Here is an 18,669-nt window from a genome sequence, read left to right as displayed (position 1 = left end):
GCCTTAAGATAATTAACTTCCTTCCTTTCGGTTTATTTAAACACGAAAAACAATGTTTTGAAAATGTGCATTTATATTCTGTGCCTTGCTTTAAAAGAGAAACTTGGGAAAATTGCCAAGAAACCCCAGTTATGACAAGACGTGATCTTGCACTGCTTTTGACCATCAAATAACCATAGAGACGGCTATTCAGGTTCAAAAAAGTGCCGGGGAAGTATGTAATGTAGGCAGAATGAAAATTACACCATTTTAGTTGTAGACAAATGCTTTATTCATAAAGTGCATTTTTGTGGTCCAAAAAAAAAAAAAAAAAAGTTGGGATGCAAATGTATCCTGTAAGGCTCTGTCACCTCGTGATTTACAGCAGCCCAGCCCCTGGAAAAGGAGGAAACACTTAATGAGTTTGGCATTGGTAAACCATTCATAACAGACCGCTCTGTGGGTCATGTCAGATACAAATTTGCTTCAAAATTAGATCAGAAGTCTAACGCATCATGATCATCACTCAGAACCATTGAAACTAAATTTCAGACTCATCAGTTTACTTACTATGCTGTTCCTGCACTGATCCATCCAAACTTACGTCCAGCTCCTGTATGAAAATGGTAAAATATGTGTCAGCATGATTAAACAACCACCCACAAACACAACTATTATAGTGCTGGATCAAGTCAGATTAAAAGTTGACTTCATTTCACATCAGAAGTCTAACGCACTTAAATCATCACTCATGATCCCCTCTCCGCCCAAAAAAAGGACAGTAAAACTAATAAATGCTCACCCCAACGAAAGCATGGGACCTACAAAAGGCCTTCATCCTGCAGATCCACCACGCTGCAGCCCACGTGTCGACGTGCAACGGCCTCAGCCACGTTACACCATCAAGCCTGCAAATGAAAGATAGACATGATGTGGCTAAGAATCAAATGTGACATCTACAGATCGATGTAATACAATAATAATAATAATAATAATAATAAAGTGCAGTCTTACCTTCACGTTTTCCAAACCTCCGACTAACAACAGTTTGAGTGTTCAGCAGGTCTTCCTCATTCTCCCACTAATCACGTATCATAATAACAATAATAACAATAATAACCAGAAAATAGGCGGCCTAAACGGACCTGGGCCATGTTTAAGGGGAAACACGTCGGTTCTGACGGAGGTGATCTACCGCAGGAGGGGGGCGATGGCTCCCGGATGTGCTTTATACCACATCCGGTTAGTGTATCTGCTTTCTGATTGGTCGGTCGGACTCCTCACCCCCTCCCTCCCTCCTCCACACGTTTGGACATCTTATCCCGAAGTCCGACCCCCCCAGGTTTTCACTTCAGGAAGAGGCAACGCTGCGTGTGTGCGCTTGTGCGTGTGTGTGTCTGTGCGTGTGTGTGCGCCCGCGTGTGTATGTTTGTGTGTATGTATGTATGTATGTGTGTGTGTGTCCAACCACCGACGGATCAATGCCGCTAACCTTACACCGTCCCAAATACATTTCGTAAGGTGATCCAAATCCCGTTTTTCTATGTAGCCGACGGCCGCCCCGGAACCGTCGGCTGTCTTCTCCCGGTTTGGAGGCCACGAAAGATGGACTGGACGGCCAGCAGCCGGGCCTTGGTGTGGTGCGCTCTGGCGTTGCTTTGCTGCGCTGGTCTTCCACAAAAGGTAAAAAATAAAAATAAAAAGGGGGGCTAAGTAGATTAGCTAGCTTCATTCACGTTTAATAAAAGGCAGGCAGCTTCGTCTGAGTTCAGACTCGTATTAAACAAATTCCGGGACGTGTTGATATTGTCCGTGTAGTCAGAAGTGGGCTAACACTAATGTTAGCTGACCGGCTAAAATCACTCGTTTTTTTTTGTTTTTTTTAGCCATATGATCCAAATATCTTCAGATTAATTTATTCTCCTTAATTTGCGACGCAGCTGTGTGTGTGTGTGTGTGTGTGTGTGTGTGGTTGTTTTGAGACACATTGTAGTGATTGTAATTTCACCAAACACCCCCAAAGTGTGTGAGGATTTGGGGAGTATTGGAAAAGTCGTAACACTGTGTTTCTAAACGCTGCTAATCAGCTCAGCAGTGTGAGCAGGAGCCTTGTGTTTGCTCTTGTGCAGTACAGCAGGTAAACATTGTGTGCTGCTCCCTCAACACTGCATGATGCAAAGGTGGAAAACCAGGCAGCACTGTGTGGGCAGTTTGATCACATACACACTGAGGTGGTAATCTCAGTAGACGCAACTAGATCAAATAGTAAACGTAGTGTCTTGGTGCAGGTTGAAGATTGAAGGATGAGTGTGTGGTACCTATCATCTGCACTCCTTGAAAGCATTGTTTTCCAGTTCTGTCTCTAAAACCATGCGAAGTCAGCAGGACTGATGCAGGATCTGTGCGTGTGTCATCTACAGTCTCTAATTTCAGAAAATCTGCACCAATACAGAACATTCCCAGGCATGATGATACTTTGTGGTTAGGTTGATTAGATCATGCAAAAGCTGCCACTATAAAGTAACAGCCATGTGCGTTTCAATGCAAATTTATGTCTTGCACTAACAATTTGGCTGAAGGCACAAACAATGGGGCAAGGCTGCAATTTAATCTAAATCTGGTTCTCTTATTTAATTTTTTAGGTTTCTTAGTGTTCATAGCAGTCGCAACAGTGACTTGTTGAAGTGGAGCCAAGAAAGGCTTGGTGAAGAGACCATTAGCTACAAAGCTAAGCAGCAGATTAAAGTAGCTTTATAATCCCCCATCATGTCTCATGTTCTTCTCTTAGCCTGTAAGATATTCTGTCGGTGTAGTGAGGTTGCAAAATGAAAAGCTATCTATAGATGGTGACACAGGCTGTCCATAGATAGTGTGAAAAAGAGAGAGAGAGAAATACAAGTGAAAGACTAATTATGTCCCTTTGTGGTGTTTCTTCTTCACAACTGGACTAAGAGTCATTTGTTTTACAAAGAATATGCTGGCGACTAAACATGTCATCAGCTGCTATGGTTTCTTCCTACATAACGCATAAACTCAATTTTACACATTTGTGGGTTCATCATAACACTAATAATAATTTGCTGTAGTCCCACATTATAAATGGCTGTGTATAATGTGTCCCTCAGTTGCAGTTAGTTCCATTGCTGTCCCATTGATTTCTTTTATTTCTTTAATTGTTCAGGTTCAGAATGATTAATACATGGGGATTTGGTTAAAAATGAAAGTTGTGTTCTTAGATTAGCTTATCACCACAGTAGATTGGCTGTGCTTTGACAATGTGTGCCTGAATGGAGGCCAACACGTGACATCCTCTCCACTGAAGCAACACCACACAACAGATAGGGACTGTGTTGACAAGGGATGTTGCTAAATGTCCTAACTGATCGACATTAGATTTTAAAATGAAATGTGATAACTATTGAGCAATTACCTAAAAAGGAAAAAGATCCTCACCCCTTTTTACATAGGCCTGGAGGGAAACCTCAAATGATCACTTTCCTGTAGGAGACTAATGGCTCATCAGACAGAACGCAACATTGCTCACATTTCCTCGTATACATACCTTTAATTTTTATAAACCTCCTATTTTTTAACCCCGCTGCAGGTTCTAAACAAATTTTAAGGCGTTGCTGCATTACCATCCAGATGATATTTATCATATAGAGGTGTGATGAATATTTCTTGGTTCCTGTGTTGGTTTTTACCCGCACTCGAGGAAGTTGCAAACAAGAGTGCTGCAAACAAGCTGATAGGAGATTGTATTACATTAGTACAGAAATTTGCTTACCAGTAGTGTATTAACTATAGATTCATGCTTTTTAGTGTTAAATCTCTCTTACTGATACTCAGTTAGAATTATGAGATTTTATCTCATCATAACACACTTTAATCATGAATTGTATGAAATTACATACTCTTGTGTCTGATGCAAAACATCTATTGATTATTTCCTGTTTTTAAACACAATGCTATAAAACCCATTAGCTCTTTGAAATCTTTTTAGCCTTTTTATTTTCAATCACCGTCACTGCATGCAATGCTAAAAGACTGAGCGAGGCTAATTTGTTGCCTCATGTTTTGGATAATGTAATATCAGCTACTGTTGTGACATCCTTTGCCTTTGTTACCAACATGCTTTTAGTCTCATCTCCTGTAAACATGCCTGCTTCCTTTTTTTTTTTTGCCCTTGCAGTTCTCTTCTTAGGCAAATGAAACAATTTTTTGCAGCATTTGCCTAAACCCAAACACTCTTACGAGTACTGCTGAATGTGCACTAAGTGATGTGTTCTGGTTGGCCTGCCATGCAAGAGAGACACTTTAGCCTGCTGTCAATAATATCCTTACCATTGTAGTCAGTGTCCCTTTAAGCCTTGCCTAGCCTTGTTGCAGAAGGGAAAATGAAGACCTCAGAACTTGCCAAGACTTTGGTTTCGCCCAGTTCTGTTCTTATTATGTAACTCACTTATGCAACACCTAAACCATTTCTGCGTTACACACAGAATAAGGAAATGAGACGGAATGCCTTGATTTTTCTTATTGTAAGCATTTTAAATTACCCAGCTACTTTGAGACAGACATTTTAAGCCAGATGTCCGTAAAGCCTAATACTGTATACAGTGTTCACAAATTGTTGAATGTCAGTGTCCATCCAAAACTAGGAGACTAACAGATGTTCAGAAAGATATTTGCTTGTGAAACCAAGAACCCTGACTGAGGTTATGAGTGGACCAAAAACAGATCAGTTATGATTCTCCCAGCGCAGTTGTGTGATGGTTGTATGCATGCAGACAGCGCAGTGGGAACAGAAACAGGTGCGCATTATTGACTCAAATGCCTTTAGGATGTGAGATTTCAGCAGGGGATTTGGAGGAACTCTGTTTCTTTCTCTATATAGAAAGAAACTTTCTGTTAATAGGGTTATTTTGACTTGACTTTGACTTTGATTATGACTTTGGTTTCTGTTGCTCCAGTTTTAATATTTCCCCAAACTTAAGTGGAAGAAAAATCAGAATTACAAAATACCCACTCACATCTCTTAGGTTCTTTGGTACTGGTCAGTTTTTGGTTTTGCCAGGAAATGTTACTGTGTGACTAAGAGGAAAAAACCTAAGCGTTGGTAATTGCCTTTGCTCTCCCTGCCACATGCTGAGGCCTGACTTAATAGCAGTGTTGGTTTTTTTGTGTCTGGTTCAAGAGTACTTCAACCCCCCTACCTTTCCTTCCTTATCTCCTCAAAAGTGGCTAAATGCTCAGGGGAGTGTGTAGTCGTAGTAGTAGTAGGGGCTACTTGGACTGTCCCCAGGGACCCTTCAGTGACATTAGTAAAGGATGTTGATCAATACCAATGTGATTCAGCAGGAGAATGAAGCTATCCAGCTTTTCTATCTCCTGTGGTGAAGATGTAAGGAAGCTCAAAAAGTGAGGCCACAAAACCAGGTTGCATGTTCAAAATATACAAGTTAACCCTAACCCTGAACAAATTGTAGTAGAGTACTATTGGGAAGTTCTCCCAGCCTCCTTAACTGCTTTGGTTATGAAGCCCATGGGTAGCAATTGTATGTATGCTTTAAAGTAGCATTTGTATCAAGGTACAACTCCCCGTCTGGCTGAGTTCATGTGGCCTTTTCTGGTTTTGGTGGGCAGTCTGAGCTCTCAAACCCCACTGAAACTCTTCCCGCACATTAGTGCCAAAAATCTCAAGCATTTTTAGAATTCCATAGTAGGTGAATGGAGCACACGTCACACGCGGTTTTGTTAATTCTGGTATAAGACAAGTCATGAGCCTGGGTCACTGGACTTTCTTTTGTTTGATATTTTTCCCTTCTGTGTGTCTCTAGTGACTGTAGGTATATTGCCTGTTTGTCCAATGTCCTGTTTACATCTGTCAAATACTGAACCCATCTCTGAGAGCTCTTCCAGCAGCCTGTCTCCAGTTACCATGCTTGTTAGTTCGCTCCCAATGTGTTCTTTAGCTGTCATTGTAAGCTACTGCTCTGAACTTCATTGATTGATAAAACCCCATCACTCCAATCCCTACTTGACACGGTAAATCATCTGCTGCCATAATTCTTCACATTGGTGTGTGGATAATTTCAACAGTGAGCTCAAATATTTTTATAAATAAATAATTTTACCAAATGTTTGGTCCAGGTGTGTGTGTGAAAAATGGCAATATCTGAGTGAGCAGTAGCTCAATTCACTCCCAAACCCAACGCAGGTGCACATATTGTGACTTTATCTGAGGATGCATGTTCACCCATGCTTGCTTACCACTATTTGATGTTTAGTTTAAATACGTTATTCTTTTGTGATTTCCATGTATCATGATCCATTTTACAGTACTTCCCATTAACTTGTTTGTATTTTGTTTCTGTAGGGGTTTTGCAGTGCCGGCACAGTTTCTCTTCCTGAAAGTCTGCTGTTTGTGTCCACCTTGGATGGAAACCTGCATGCTGTTAACAAAAAGTCAGGCTCTATCAAATGGACTCTGAAAGAAGGTAAGAAGATAGGAGTAATGTAAACTGCAAGTCAAGTATTTCTTGTGCATGTATTATTATTATAATTTTTTTTCCGTTCACATTACAATTGCGAAAAAAGAGCTTTTGTGTACCCTAAAAGCGGTGAGGTCCTAATGCCAATTTTATTCCAGCTCTGCATCGCTCAGTGCAGGAGAGGGCACAAGCAGGTCACGTTCATGATGTAGTTACATGTTTCAGCTAAGTCTTGGACATTTATGGTTGCTTTTTCAAAACGCTAGAACAAGAATTAAAACAACTAAAGAATTTAAAGTGAGAACACAGAAACTTTTATACTCTTGTAAGTGTAACAAATAAAGAGACTAATTCCCTCGTTTTCATGCGATTTCTACTTTATACCGTATTCAAAATATCTACATTTTATGTTACATTATGTTGTATTCAAAAAATAATTGATCATGTGAAGAGTTTACCTAAAACTGTAAACCCAAAAAATGTATTACAACCAAGTCTTTATTTTTTTATGGCCTCTTGAGGAACAACTAGATTTTTTTTATTTTATTTTATTTATTTTTTTTTTAAATGCATTACATCTTACACAGGAAAATGCTGCAAGATGTCACTGTTAGGCATGGAAACTGGGTAATTATTAACTGAGAAAGGGGCAAATACAGCCTGTAATCAAGGTCGGGAATGGGCAAGGCTAAGCAACTTTGCTGTAGTATCACCTGCACATGCAGCATGTCCTGTGGTTACCATGTTAATGTAACCTCTGTACGCTTTACTGAAGATAGAGGGGTTACTGGAAACCATATGCTTGAACAGTCTACACAGTTTGTGTTTTTTTTTCTTTTTTTTCCCTTAGAATAAAACTCATATTATGAAAACTGAACTGTCCTGGTTTATGTACTACATTCCTCTCAGAATATCCTCGCTAGAGCTATACTATACATTTTAGTAGATTATAAGTGGTTTGAGGGTACAAGTAGTGACTAGGGCCAACTAATGCCCAATTTGTAAATATTAAGAGGCAGAGACTGCTTCCCCCGCATCATCTGTTTTTCTGGAAGAGCTATTGAATATAAATTTTACCAGCACTGGAACAGGTTTTGCACACACCTGTTGTTGTGCAGTAGTCAGGCAACCAAACACCCACACAGTGAAGTGCAATTAGAAATATATTCCCTGCACCAAGAAAGTACAACTCAGCCGACATATAGGACATAGTCCTAGTTCTAGTCCTTCCCACTCCCCCTCATTGTAAACATGTTTGTATTTGAGCTAACCAGGGTTAACATTTTTCTATGCAGCTTAGAAAGCCATTGTTAAGTTGGCAGCCACAGCAGTTACATGTAATGAATACTGATTCTTCTTAAGCATAACAGTCATTGGCTACCTCTTACTGTTGTAGACCCTTTTGGGCAGCCCCACAGAGATCGACACCATCTGGTCCACACCCAGTATGTTCACACTATAAGGGATTGCGTGTTTGTCTAGTGGGAATGACAGTATGGCTTTACTCTTTAGCTTTCAGTTACAAGGTAGATCGTACCATTTTTTTCTATATTGTATCTTTAAGAACATCATGGGCATTTTAAACATCTTTTCAAATTCCTGACTGTTTTCTGACTTGAAAATCAACTTGCCGGGGAATTAACTTGAAAAAAGTTGTCAAAATTAGTGAATGGTCAGTGGATCTGATAGAAATTGAGGTTGAGTATCTCAGGCATGTTTCAGTCTTTCTAGCTACTTCATCATATGAATATCATCTACTATTTCAATCAGAGAAAATAATTTGTTATCCATTTAACAAACACCTTTTCTGTTCCCATGGTTTGTTACACGTTGGACTTGTTCACAGAAAACAGGTCTGTTTACCTTTCATGTTTGCCACAGGGGAATCCGTTGTCTCTTGGACTTTGTGTTTTGTGTGGTTGTATGACACCGATCTTCATGTCGTTCTCTTACACAACAGCTAATGTCATGGTTCCTATTACTGGCTAATTTTCATGTCTATCCTGACTTGCGACTGCTGTCTCTTTCTTTTTTTTTTTTTTCTTCAGATCCAGTTCTTCAGGTCCCTACGCACGTTGCAGAGTACGTATCTTTGTTTTTTTTTTTTGTTTTTTTTTTTTTAATGCATGAGGACATGTGTTTATCTCCCTGCATGCTACACCTGTCCTTAACAAAGCATGATGATGCTGATGGTTATTGTGACCTGTCATGCTTGTTTTGTCTTTCACTCAGAGTAATTATGAAATCTTCCTGACTGTGTTTTTACTATTTTCTCCAGACCAGCTTTTCTGCCTGACCCAAATGATGGCAGCTTGTACTCACTGGGAGGAAAAAACAACGAAGGCCTCACAGTAAGAGGAAATTTTTAATCTTCATTTTTTATCTCCCTTCTCTAGTAACAGATAGTCTCTAGTTCCCTGTTCTTACGAAAAACACATCTTCCTCTTCTCCTCACATATGTGTATCTACATCACACTGAAAGTAAAGCACACTCATTCTGATGTTGGGGGCCTGCAATTTATTCCCCCTGTATGTATGTATGTATGTATGTATGTATGTATGTATGTATATAAACATATAGGATATTATGGTTAATGGTCATTCTCTGTTTTCAAACAGAAACTACCATTCACTATCCCTGAGTTGGTCCAAGCATCTCCTTGTCGCAGTTCTGATGGAGTCCTTTACATGGGTAAGACTAATCTTAAAATTTGACTTAACGCATCAGGTGTATAAAAAGAATATGAACGGTTTGATTGTGAGATGTAACTGAATTGTGGTCATCAGTTTCTTTATCCACAAATGTCTGCAGTCCATGTCTGCAGTCCATGTCCCCAGCTCACGTAAATGAGCAAGTTTTATCTGACTTCAGCTGAATATGTTATAATACCTATCTTTTCTATTCAACCTGCAGTGGAGCTTGTGCCCTTTTGAATTTACAACAGCTAGCACAGTATGACTGTCATTGTTTGAAGGGAAGCGCCTGACATTTGCCTCACCACAGTCATTATCAGTGAAGCTTTTGTTTTCATTCAGCTGGAGCTGCTGCCAGCACAAAGCATATTAGACATCCAAAGGTCTGAAAATGCTACAGGCTTCAAATCTCATTCTTTTAATCTCAGTTTCAGAGAATTCTCGACCCAAAGTGTCCTCCTTTGAATCAAACAGACTGTTTGCTAATTGACGGTTTCCACATTCATCTATAAAAATGAGCAATTAAGTTATTTATGCCACTCCCTCACATAGCAGATGAGATGCCAGCAAAAATAGGCCATGGCCTATTCATTTCATTAAATGAAAGGTAAAACCCATTGATGTGAAAGTTAAAAAGCTTGACTACACTTGCACAAGTTCTTTTTGGTTAACTTGACAATTTTCTATAAATAGGCACTTTTCTCAACGGGTTTTTGCAACGGGTCTCTATTCGACCATCAATACTGATAACATCATCCACGTTCTACTACACATAAGGACATTCACCATCAGCCTATATATATATATATTTCTGTATTCATGACAGCGGTTGTTCATTTTGTCTATGTGATCATCAACAGGTAAGAAGCAGGACCTGTGGTATGTGGTGGACATTTTGACTGGTGAAAAGCAGCAGACCCTGACCTCATCCTTTGCTGAGATGCTATGCCCCTCATCATCTCTTCTTTACCTGGGACGTACAGGTAAAAACAAGGCCAATCAAGCCTTTTCTGAATCAGTCGGCAACTGAATCTAATTATTTAAAAGCCATATTTTTATTGCCTGCTCCAATTCCATGTTAGGGAGTTTATTACCAGTCGTGAAGAAATAGAATTGCAGTCCAAGATGTCTTATCTAGACTTCCGCAAACCTTTCTTTATGACTCACTCATCTCTACAACTGTCCCTGCCACACCTTCATCATTGCCACCGAACCCATATCTGTCCTTACAATGCCTACAGTCTTAGGAGGCTGAGGTGCTAATTGTAGCCTTACAAATTGAAAACCTGATATCGATGCTTGATTTGATGTCAAGTCAACGCCCACTTTGTCTCCCAACAGCAAATTGTTTCAATGCATCCCCACAATTTGTTCTTATGAATCCCATCTTTTGAGGCAAAAGAAACCTAACACTTCCTAGCTTTCACACCCAGGAATAGTTACCCAAGGCCTTTTTGTAACTTGCCTGGGAAAGGAAAGGAATACCATTGTTGTTTTTTTTGTGTGGATAAATAGCTGTTTTTTGTTTCTCCTTTAGAGTATACCATAACCATGTATGACACCAAGAGCAGAGAGCTGCGTTGGAATGCCACCTATTCTGACTACGCCTCCACTCTTCCTGATGATGACACCAAATACAGTAAGACTATTGGACACTGGCAATTTTGTAATTTTTTTCAGAGTGCTAATCACGTCTGCTCTTTGGTTCCCAACAGAGATGGCTCATTTTGTGTCCAACGGCGATGGCCTCGTGGTCACTGTGGACAGTGAGTCTGGAGACATTCAGTGGGTTCAGAACTACAACTCTCCGGTGGTTGCCATGTATATTTGGCAGCGTGAGGGCCTCCGCAAAGTAACCCATACAAACGTGGCTGTGGAAACTCTGCGTTACCTAACTTTCATGTCGGGAGAGGTTGGCCGCATTACCCAGTGGAAATACCCATTTCCTAAAGAGAAAAAGCCCAAGAATAAGTTCATGTAAGCAGACTAAGTGTGATGACTTACTGATGTTTTGTCCCATCATATTATAAGACGTTTTTTTTTTTTTTTTTTTTTTTTTTTGGCGGGGGGGGTTTGTGCTCTTTGATATTCTGAAATTTTGGATTTGCCAATACTTCTGTTAAACATGTTACAACTTTCATAGTCAGGATTAATGTAAGATTGCTTAACGTTTTGGATTGAGTCTAGACGTGTAATATATAACAAGTGTGTGCAGAACGGTGCTTTTGTGTTTCACACAGTAGTTAACTTTTATTTTTATATTTCGTGCTCACACCTGCTTCTGTTGAAAAACTGTACTTTCAGTGGTTGATCCACTGTGACAGTTTAGGTAGGCGATGGAGAAGTAAAAAAAATTATTGTGACTTTGCAATGACGCATACTCCTCAAGATTGTATCTTTATTATTAGAAGAACTATTAGAGTGCTGTTGCTGTGAGATGTTGTGTAAAGTACTTCATCACTTCAGCTTGCAGTTGTTTGACCAAACTTGTTCCCTCCAGGGCCACTTTGTATGTGGGTAAATACTCCACCAGTCTATACGCATCTCCCTCCCTGGTGCATGATGGAGTCACTGTTGTGGTGAGTTAAACTGTCATGTTAATTTAAATTAAACACATAGCAAGTAGGCCTATTGATGTGTTGCATAGTTCTCTAATTACTTACTTTGCTTATTTATGGTCTTGTTTCATGGTTCTTAATCTTCAGTTTTAGTTTTCAGGTATGCCAGTGAGATTCAAATCATACATCCTGTTTCAGTTGTGTTCTGACTTGCACCAGCTCAAGTCACTAGATTAGTATTCTATCACTCATAGAGAAATATTGAAGGTCTTAAATATTTGTGTGTGTTTATCCACAGCCCCGTGGCAGCACTTTTCCCTTGCTGGAGGGTCCTGACAGTCAGGAGACAGAAGAGGATAAGGAATGCGTCATCACACCAAGTACTAGTGTCAAGCTCAATTTGGCACTTCGGAAGCAAAACCGGATTAACTTCATGAGGAACTACCTCCTCCTAATAGGTAATATTTTAGAACATGATTTAGACAGTAACAGGAAGAATCTTTGTTTCATTAAATAGAATCATGCTTTGACATCAAGACAAAAACCCCTTTAAAGTGGTCATGACTGTAAATTGCGAGGTTTGAATCTCTGTACTGTTCTTCCCATTAAGTCCAAGACCCTGAATCGTCTGTGAGTCACTGCTAGGATGAGACTGTCCTCTGCTGTATGATACAATGGAGCATGTGAATAGTAGTGGAACAGCCAAATATAGTTTACTTGGCATTTAAGCAGAACAGTAAAATTACTTTAGCATCACAACCTCTAAAGATGCCCAACTGATTCTGATACTGATACGAACAATTACAAAGCAAGTTATTAAAAAGCTAACTTTTTCAGGTCATCATGAGACACCCCCTGAAGCGCATAACAAGATCCTGGAGAAGTTCCCCGAAAGCTTCCCCCGCAATCAAGCCAATGTCATCCCTCCAACCACTGACAAGAAAGTAGAGGAGGTTTGTCTCAGTGTATTAGCTTTTTTGATTTATCTAAAAAAAAAAACAAACAAAAAAAAAACAAACAAACTTCAAAGCATCTATTAAGGTTTAACTGTCCTCCCTGTCCTCACTTATGCTGCTTCTTCTCCACATCTTACAGAAGGTGAATGATAGTGGCATGGATGACAGCCCACCTACTCCTCTTTCTGAAACATCAATCCAAGAACCTGAGGTCGGTGGTCGCACTGTGCGTCCAGAAGCACCGGTGGACTCTATGCTAAAAGACATGGCCACAATCATCTTCTCCACCTTCCTACTGGCTGGATGGGTGGCCTTTGTGATTACCTACCCCAAAGTAAGTCTAACAGCACCATCTAGTGGACTGAATACCTACCCCATGTAGAGATGACATTTAAATCAATACATGAAGAAATATTGTATATTCCATATGAAAGATCGCCATCATAACGAAAACTGGACCAAATTGACTCATTCTAAAAAAAATTATCATTTATTAAAAAATTTACAAGAAGTGCAATAATAGATTATTGATTCTAAGGCATTACATGTCGTCTGTCTGTACTTGATGGTGGGGATTATAAATTCGCCACACAGAAACAGACAGAGACAAACCACTCACACTCAGACCTGCAGACAATTTAGAGTCACCAGTTAACCTAAACATGTACGTCTTTGGATGGTGGGAGGAAAACAGACTACCCCAAAAGAAACCCAGTGGGAGAAGATGCAAACTCTGCACAGAAAGGCTCCAGGCCCAGGAGCCGAACCCGCGGGCCTGTTGTTGTGAGGCAGCAGCGTTAAACATTATTCTGCCGCGCTGCTAAGTGTATAGTATGTATATAAATACCTAAGTGGTAGTTTACTCCAATGCATCCCAACTGGTTGATTGTCAATGAATAATTGTGTTAGGAAAGAAAAAAAGCAAAAGTCATAAAGTTGTAGTCATGTTTGAATTTTTTGTGTGGTTGGGGCCTTTGTTGAAATGCTAACAACTAATGGACATCTGCAAGAAGAGAAGCAGCCCCAGCTTCTTCTTGTTGAGAGTCTTGAGCCAGAAAGTTTGGAAAGCTTTGGCCAAATTATGAAAAAAGCTGTTTTATTTGAAGTTTTTTTTAATTGAATAATAATAGTTGTTGTTGTTGTTGTTGTTGTTATTATTAATAATGTTATTATTATTGTTATTATTAATATTAATAATAATTAATAATTAATAATTAATAATAAAAATAAAGGTTAGCTGTGAAATAAATGTTAATAACTACAATTAATCAGGCCTTAAATGTGGTGTCCTCTTTTGCTGCAGAGTGTACACAAGCAGCAGCAGCTGCAGCATCAGGAGTTTCAGAGACAGATGGAGGAGAGGTTGGAGCTTCTCCAGAGGCAGCAGCCGTTTCCCCCTGCAGATGTGGGCTTGAGCCTGGCTCCAGACAGTGACTACCTGGAGGGGGCCCACACTCGGTCTGAATGTTCAGACCACAGCAGCCCCAACAACACCCCCCGCGCCTCCAACCACTCCAATCTGTCCGTGTCTGAGTTGGGCAGTTCGGCCAATGAGAATGAAGATGGAGGTAAAGGAGACCGTTTATTTTTGGTCTGTGTCTGTGTCTGTCTGCACAGTTACAGAGCAGTTTTTCCTGTGTAAAATTATTTATTGTAGTTATGCATTTGTCTTGTCAGATGAGGACTCTAATGTTGTCCGAGTGGGCAACATTACTTTCCATCCAAAAGAGGTGTTGGGTCACGGGGCTGAGGGCACCATTGTGTACAAGTGAGTTTGAGCAATTATTAATAGCTTCTCTGTAATTTGTGAAACACAACGGAAATGTAGCTTTATTACAATGTTGTACTTGTATTTTTCTCAACAAGGGGTCAGTTTGACAACCGTCCAGTGGCAGTGAAGAGAATTCTCCCAGAATGCTTCAGCTTTGCAGACAGAGAAGTTCAGCTGTTGAGGGAATCAGACGAGCACCCAAATGTCATCCGCTACTTCTGCACTGAGAGGGACCGTCAGTTTCAATATATCGCCATTGAGCTGTGTGCTGCTTCACTTCAGGAGGTAATGAATGTCTTAGAAGTCAAGTTTTTTTTTTTTATAAGAAGCATGTAATGGTTTTTGGGCTTCACTGATTGCTCTCTTTCATGTTTCAAGTATGTGGAGAAAAGGGATTTCAACCGTCATGGACTAGAGCCTGTTATGCTGCTTCAACAGACCATGTCTGGTCTGGCCCATCTGCACTCTCTCAACATAGGTATCCATCTGTAAAAATAGAATCGCTTTCACTCTGTTATTTTTATTATTACTGGTTGTTGTGCATTTCTAAATAGTAAATACACCATGACATGACCAAAAATCTCTCACCTACATGCTCCAGTCCACAGAGACCTGAAACCACACAATATCCTGGTGTCCATGCCCAATGCCCATGGTCGGGTCCGTGCCATGATTTCTGACTTTGGCTTGTGTAAGAAGCTAGCAGTGGGCCGCCACAGTTTCAGCAGAAGGTCCGGGGTGCCAGGCACTGAAGGCTGGATTGCCCCTGAGGTTCTCAGTGAGGACTGCAAAGACAATCCAGTGAGTCAGTGGTGCAATATCAGTTCTCTCATGATGCTTCCAAGTACTGTTGTCAGAATTCAAAACAAGGACACAGTGATTAACTTTTGGCAAGAGTTATCCTTCCCATCTTATATTAATTACGCAACAATATAACAATAAGGCCATCAGAGCATCTTTTATCATATTTTGGTCTCGAAGAAGCATGTTCACTGTGCAACCTCATGATACCTGGGCTGACATGACAAAAAGATTCATACTTAATGGTACACATAATGACATCTCAAAGACTCCTGAGACCAAGTTTGATTTTGGCTGTGGTAGCCATTTTTATGATAGAAGCAAGGTTGGCACTGTGAGCTAAATAAACACAGGGTGAAATACAGAACTTGATAATGTACACAAACATTCTGTGTTTCATTGTATACCATGCAGTGACCTAAGTGTATTTTTTTTTTCTTTCCCTGGTAGACCTGCGCTGTTGATATCTTCTCTGCTGGTTGCGTGTTTTACTACGTTGTGTCTCAGGGAAGTCACCCTTTTGGGAAGTCTCTGCAGAGGCAAGCAAACATCCTCCTGGGCACATACAACCTCGACCATCTGCAAACTGATAAGCACAGTGAGGACTGCCCTTCCGCTTTTGTTTCCTTAGCAACATAAAATATGCACAATGTACAATGCCACTAATGTGAGGTTTGTTGTTTTATAGTAAAAATATATGACGTGTTTGAAAATGCTTTACAGGCGATATTGTAGCCAGAGATCTGATAGAGCAGATGATGAGCATGGAGCCCCACTGTAGACCTTCAGCTGAGAGTCTTCTCAAACACCCTTTCTTCTGGAGCCTAGAGAAGGAGCTACAGTTCTTTCAGGTTATTAATAATTTATCAATTTGAGTGCTTATTGTAAAGATTAATTTTTTAGGCTGCCTCTGATGCAGTTCCTACCTTTTCTTACACAAACTGTATCTGAGTACAGTAAAGATTGTCTGCATATTTACACAGCCTGACTTTGTCTAAATCTATAAATCCAATTAATGTTCTGGATGCATTTTTCACTAACTTACTTTCATTTTAATGCTAACTCTTTTGTATCAAACGGCACCAAATGCCTGCATGAAATGTTTTATTGCTCTGGATCTTTGTGGTTGCTTGCAGGATGTCAGTGACAGAATCGAAAAGGAACCGCTAGATGGGCCAATTGTGAGACAGCTGGAGAGAGGGGGGAGGGCTGTTGTCAAGGGTGACTGGAGAGAGCACATCACAGTTCCCCTGCAAACAGGTATGAAATGGGCCTAAACATTCACACAATGTCAAATACAAGCCCCTTGAGCCCCCTCTTTGAACAGAGTCCTGTCTCTCTTTGACAATTTGACCAGATTAGAATTATATTTTAGAGATAGTTGGAGAAATGCCTAGCTGCATCTTTGATGTACATTCATAGCAGACCCGTGTGCTGTATCCGGTTTACAGAGAAAAGTTTCCTACTTGCATTGTCACTTGTACTATCACAAGTCTGTTTTCTACAACAGCCTCTCTTTTGGTTTTGCACTTAGTTGTTTGTTGTTTAAATTACTAATGAATAATAGCATTACTTTTTATCCCCCAATAAAACCAGTTAGTCGTAATCAATAATTCTTTTAGGTAAGAAAAGTACAGACAGATAAATCTGAGCTTGTCATCTGGGCATACAGTAATAAATATTATAATTTCATATATTTAATATATTATTATTTTCCCCTTATTTTTATTATAATAAAAATTGCATCTCAGTACTTGTGTCATGTGGTTTAAATGACCAGTGCTGATCAATAACTTGAGTACTTGATTACAAGATTGAGTTAAATCACAGCTGTATTCTGTCAGTAAAAGAGTAATTTTATCTCTCTTTGGCAGATCTACGGAAATTTCGGTCCTATAAGGGTGGATCAGTACGAGACCTGTTACGCGCGATGAGAAACAAGGTAAGAGGGTGTTTTCATGTCTGTAATAAAGTGCTTAGTGTCATTGACACTGATTTATAAGGTCACAATTTAAATGTCCCTAAATTAAATTTCCCTGACAGAAACACCATTACCGAGAATTGCCTGCTGAGGTACAGGAGACACTGGGCTCAATCCCTGATGACTTTGTCTTGTACTTCACCTCCCGTTTCCCCCACCTGCTGATGCACACCTATCTGGCCATGCGGACCTGTGCACAAGAGAGGCCATTCCTGCCTTACTACTCCACTGCACAGCATCTTGCAAGAACACAGGCCCAGTGCACACATGTGGGGCCACCAGGACAAAATGAGCCATGTGCTCAGCATCCACCAACACACACACTGTCCCCATCCTCACAACCCCAGGAACCTATACATTCATCACAGCCGGTGGTGAACTTTCACATGTTACCTGCTAAATCAGTGGCCTCTACGTCACCAGATGAGCCTGCATCTTCACATTTGCCAGTTCAGATGGTTCGGCCAGCGGCGCTAGCACTGTCCATAGAGTCTGACTTTCACAGACCGACAGTAAACCCTGAATTTATCCCAGATGTGACTACAGTTCCTCTGAGGCAAAGAGCGCCCATTCAGTCTGAAGTGCACACACTGCCAAATCCTCCTGCACTGGCCAACGAACCAGTGTGAACTGGGGTCTGCTGGACCCAGCGCAGACTGGACCATTGCCTTAATGAGTGGATGAAAAGTGGGACATCGCTGCTGAGCTTTGAGCTGGTGAGGACCAGGCCTGCAGTGCCTGGAACTCACTGCTTGGTGAAGCAGCTGCACCCCCCTGGATTAAGTGCCTTTTGCTCATCTGGGTTGAAATGGTCCCCAATGGAACCGTCTACAAGTCTGTCTCTGTCCAGAAAAAAGTGTTGGTGGTGGTTTTCTTGTAGCTGGGTTAAGAGATTTTTTTTTTTTATTTTATAATGGCATGTCCAAAAAACTGTTTGTGGGAACGTGTATATTATTGAACTTGTGGGTGATTTTATTGTGCAATGTTGTATTTCAGAATGAGTCTGTTCACTGCACAGATAGTGTATGTATATTTTTGTATAGACTGATTCAGAATTTGGATCATTAAGGATAACCCATTTAATGTGGCCAATGTGCCTTTTGTTTTTGTTTTTTTTTTTAATATCACTGTGCTGTATGGGTACAGATCTTGAATGGAGAATTGATCTATGCTAAATGTGCTTGATTCCAGTTAATGCTGCTAGAATCTCTCTCGTCTGTCAATCAAGACTGTAGCGCTGACTCTGTAAAAGTGAGCTGTTCCAAAAGGTGTTCAGGGTTGAATCTGAATTCATTAGTTGATTTTTATCCTCGTGATCATGTAGTTTAGAGGTCAGGCTGCAGAATGCTCACGTATTATAACTTTCAAGGGTGTCAAAGTGAAGTTAAAGACATGCATTAAATTCTATTTTTTTTTTTATATATATTAAGATTGTTTG

At 40.3% G+C, this 18,669-nt stretch overlaps 1 protein-coding gene and 1 long non-coding RNA gene across 2 annotated transcripts; one reads left to right on the top strand and one right to left on the bottom strand.

Annotated features, from left to right (window-relative positions):
* Nucleotides 1–277: 277 nt before the first annotated feature.
* LOC115047068 (uncharacterized) lies at nucleotides 278–1,217 on the bottom strand. Its single transcript, XR_003840999.1, has 4 exons — nucleotides 994–1,217; nucleotides 782–887; nucleotides 550–592; nucleotides 278–375 (listed from the first exon to the last, which is right to left on the bottom strand). It is a non-coding gene; the product is annotated as an uncharacterized LOC115047068 (long non-coding RNA).
* Nucleotides 1,218–1,584: 367 nt separating this feature from the next.
* ern1 (endoplasmic reticulum to nucleus signaling 1) lies at nucleotides 1,585–18,660 on the top strand. The gene is made up of 22 exons (XM_029507730.1): nucleotides 1,585–1,662; nucleotides 6,356–6,476; nucleotides 8,519–8,552; nucleotides 8,749–8,821; nucleotides 9,090–9,162; nucleotides 10,025–10,147; nucleotides 10,702–10,803; nucleotides 10,880–11,141; nucleotides 11,665–11,743; nucleotides 12,021–12,180; nucleotides 12,560–12,675; nucleotides 12,818–13,012; nucleotides 13,982–14,246; nucleotides 14,356–14,446; nucleotides 14,545–14,734; nucleotides 14,828–14,927; nucleotides 15,051–15,250; nucleotides 15,701–15,848; nucleotides 15,974–16,101; nucleotides 16,387–16,510; nucleotides 17,125–17,192; nucleotides 17,294–18,660. Exons 1-22 carry the CDS (start codon nucleotides 1,585–1,587, stop codon nucleotides 17,858–17,860), a joined length of 3,297 nt encoding a protein of 1,098 aa, XP_029363590.1. The 3' UTR covers nucleotides 17,861–18,660.
* The last annotated feature ends 9 nt before the right edge of the window (nucleotides 18,661–18,669 follow it).

This window comes from Echeneis naucrates, chromosome 8, assembly GCF_900963305.1.
Source record: "Echeneis naucrates chromosome 8, fEcheNa1.1, whole genome shotgun sequence".
Lineage (NCBI taxonomy): Eukaryota > Metazoa > Chordata > Actinopteri > Carangiformes > Echeneidae > Echeneis > Echeneis naucrates.
The sequence above is the reverse complement of the archived record's forward strand: the minus strand, read 5'-3'. Positions and strand labels throughout refer to the sequence as shown.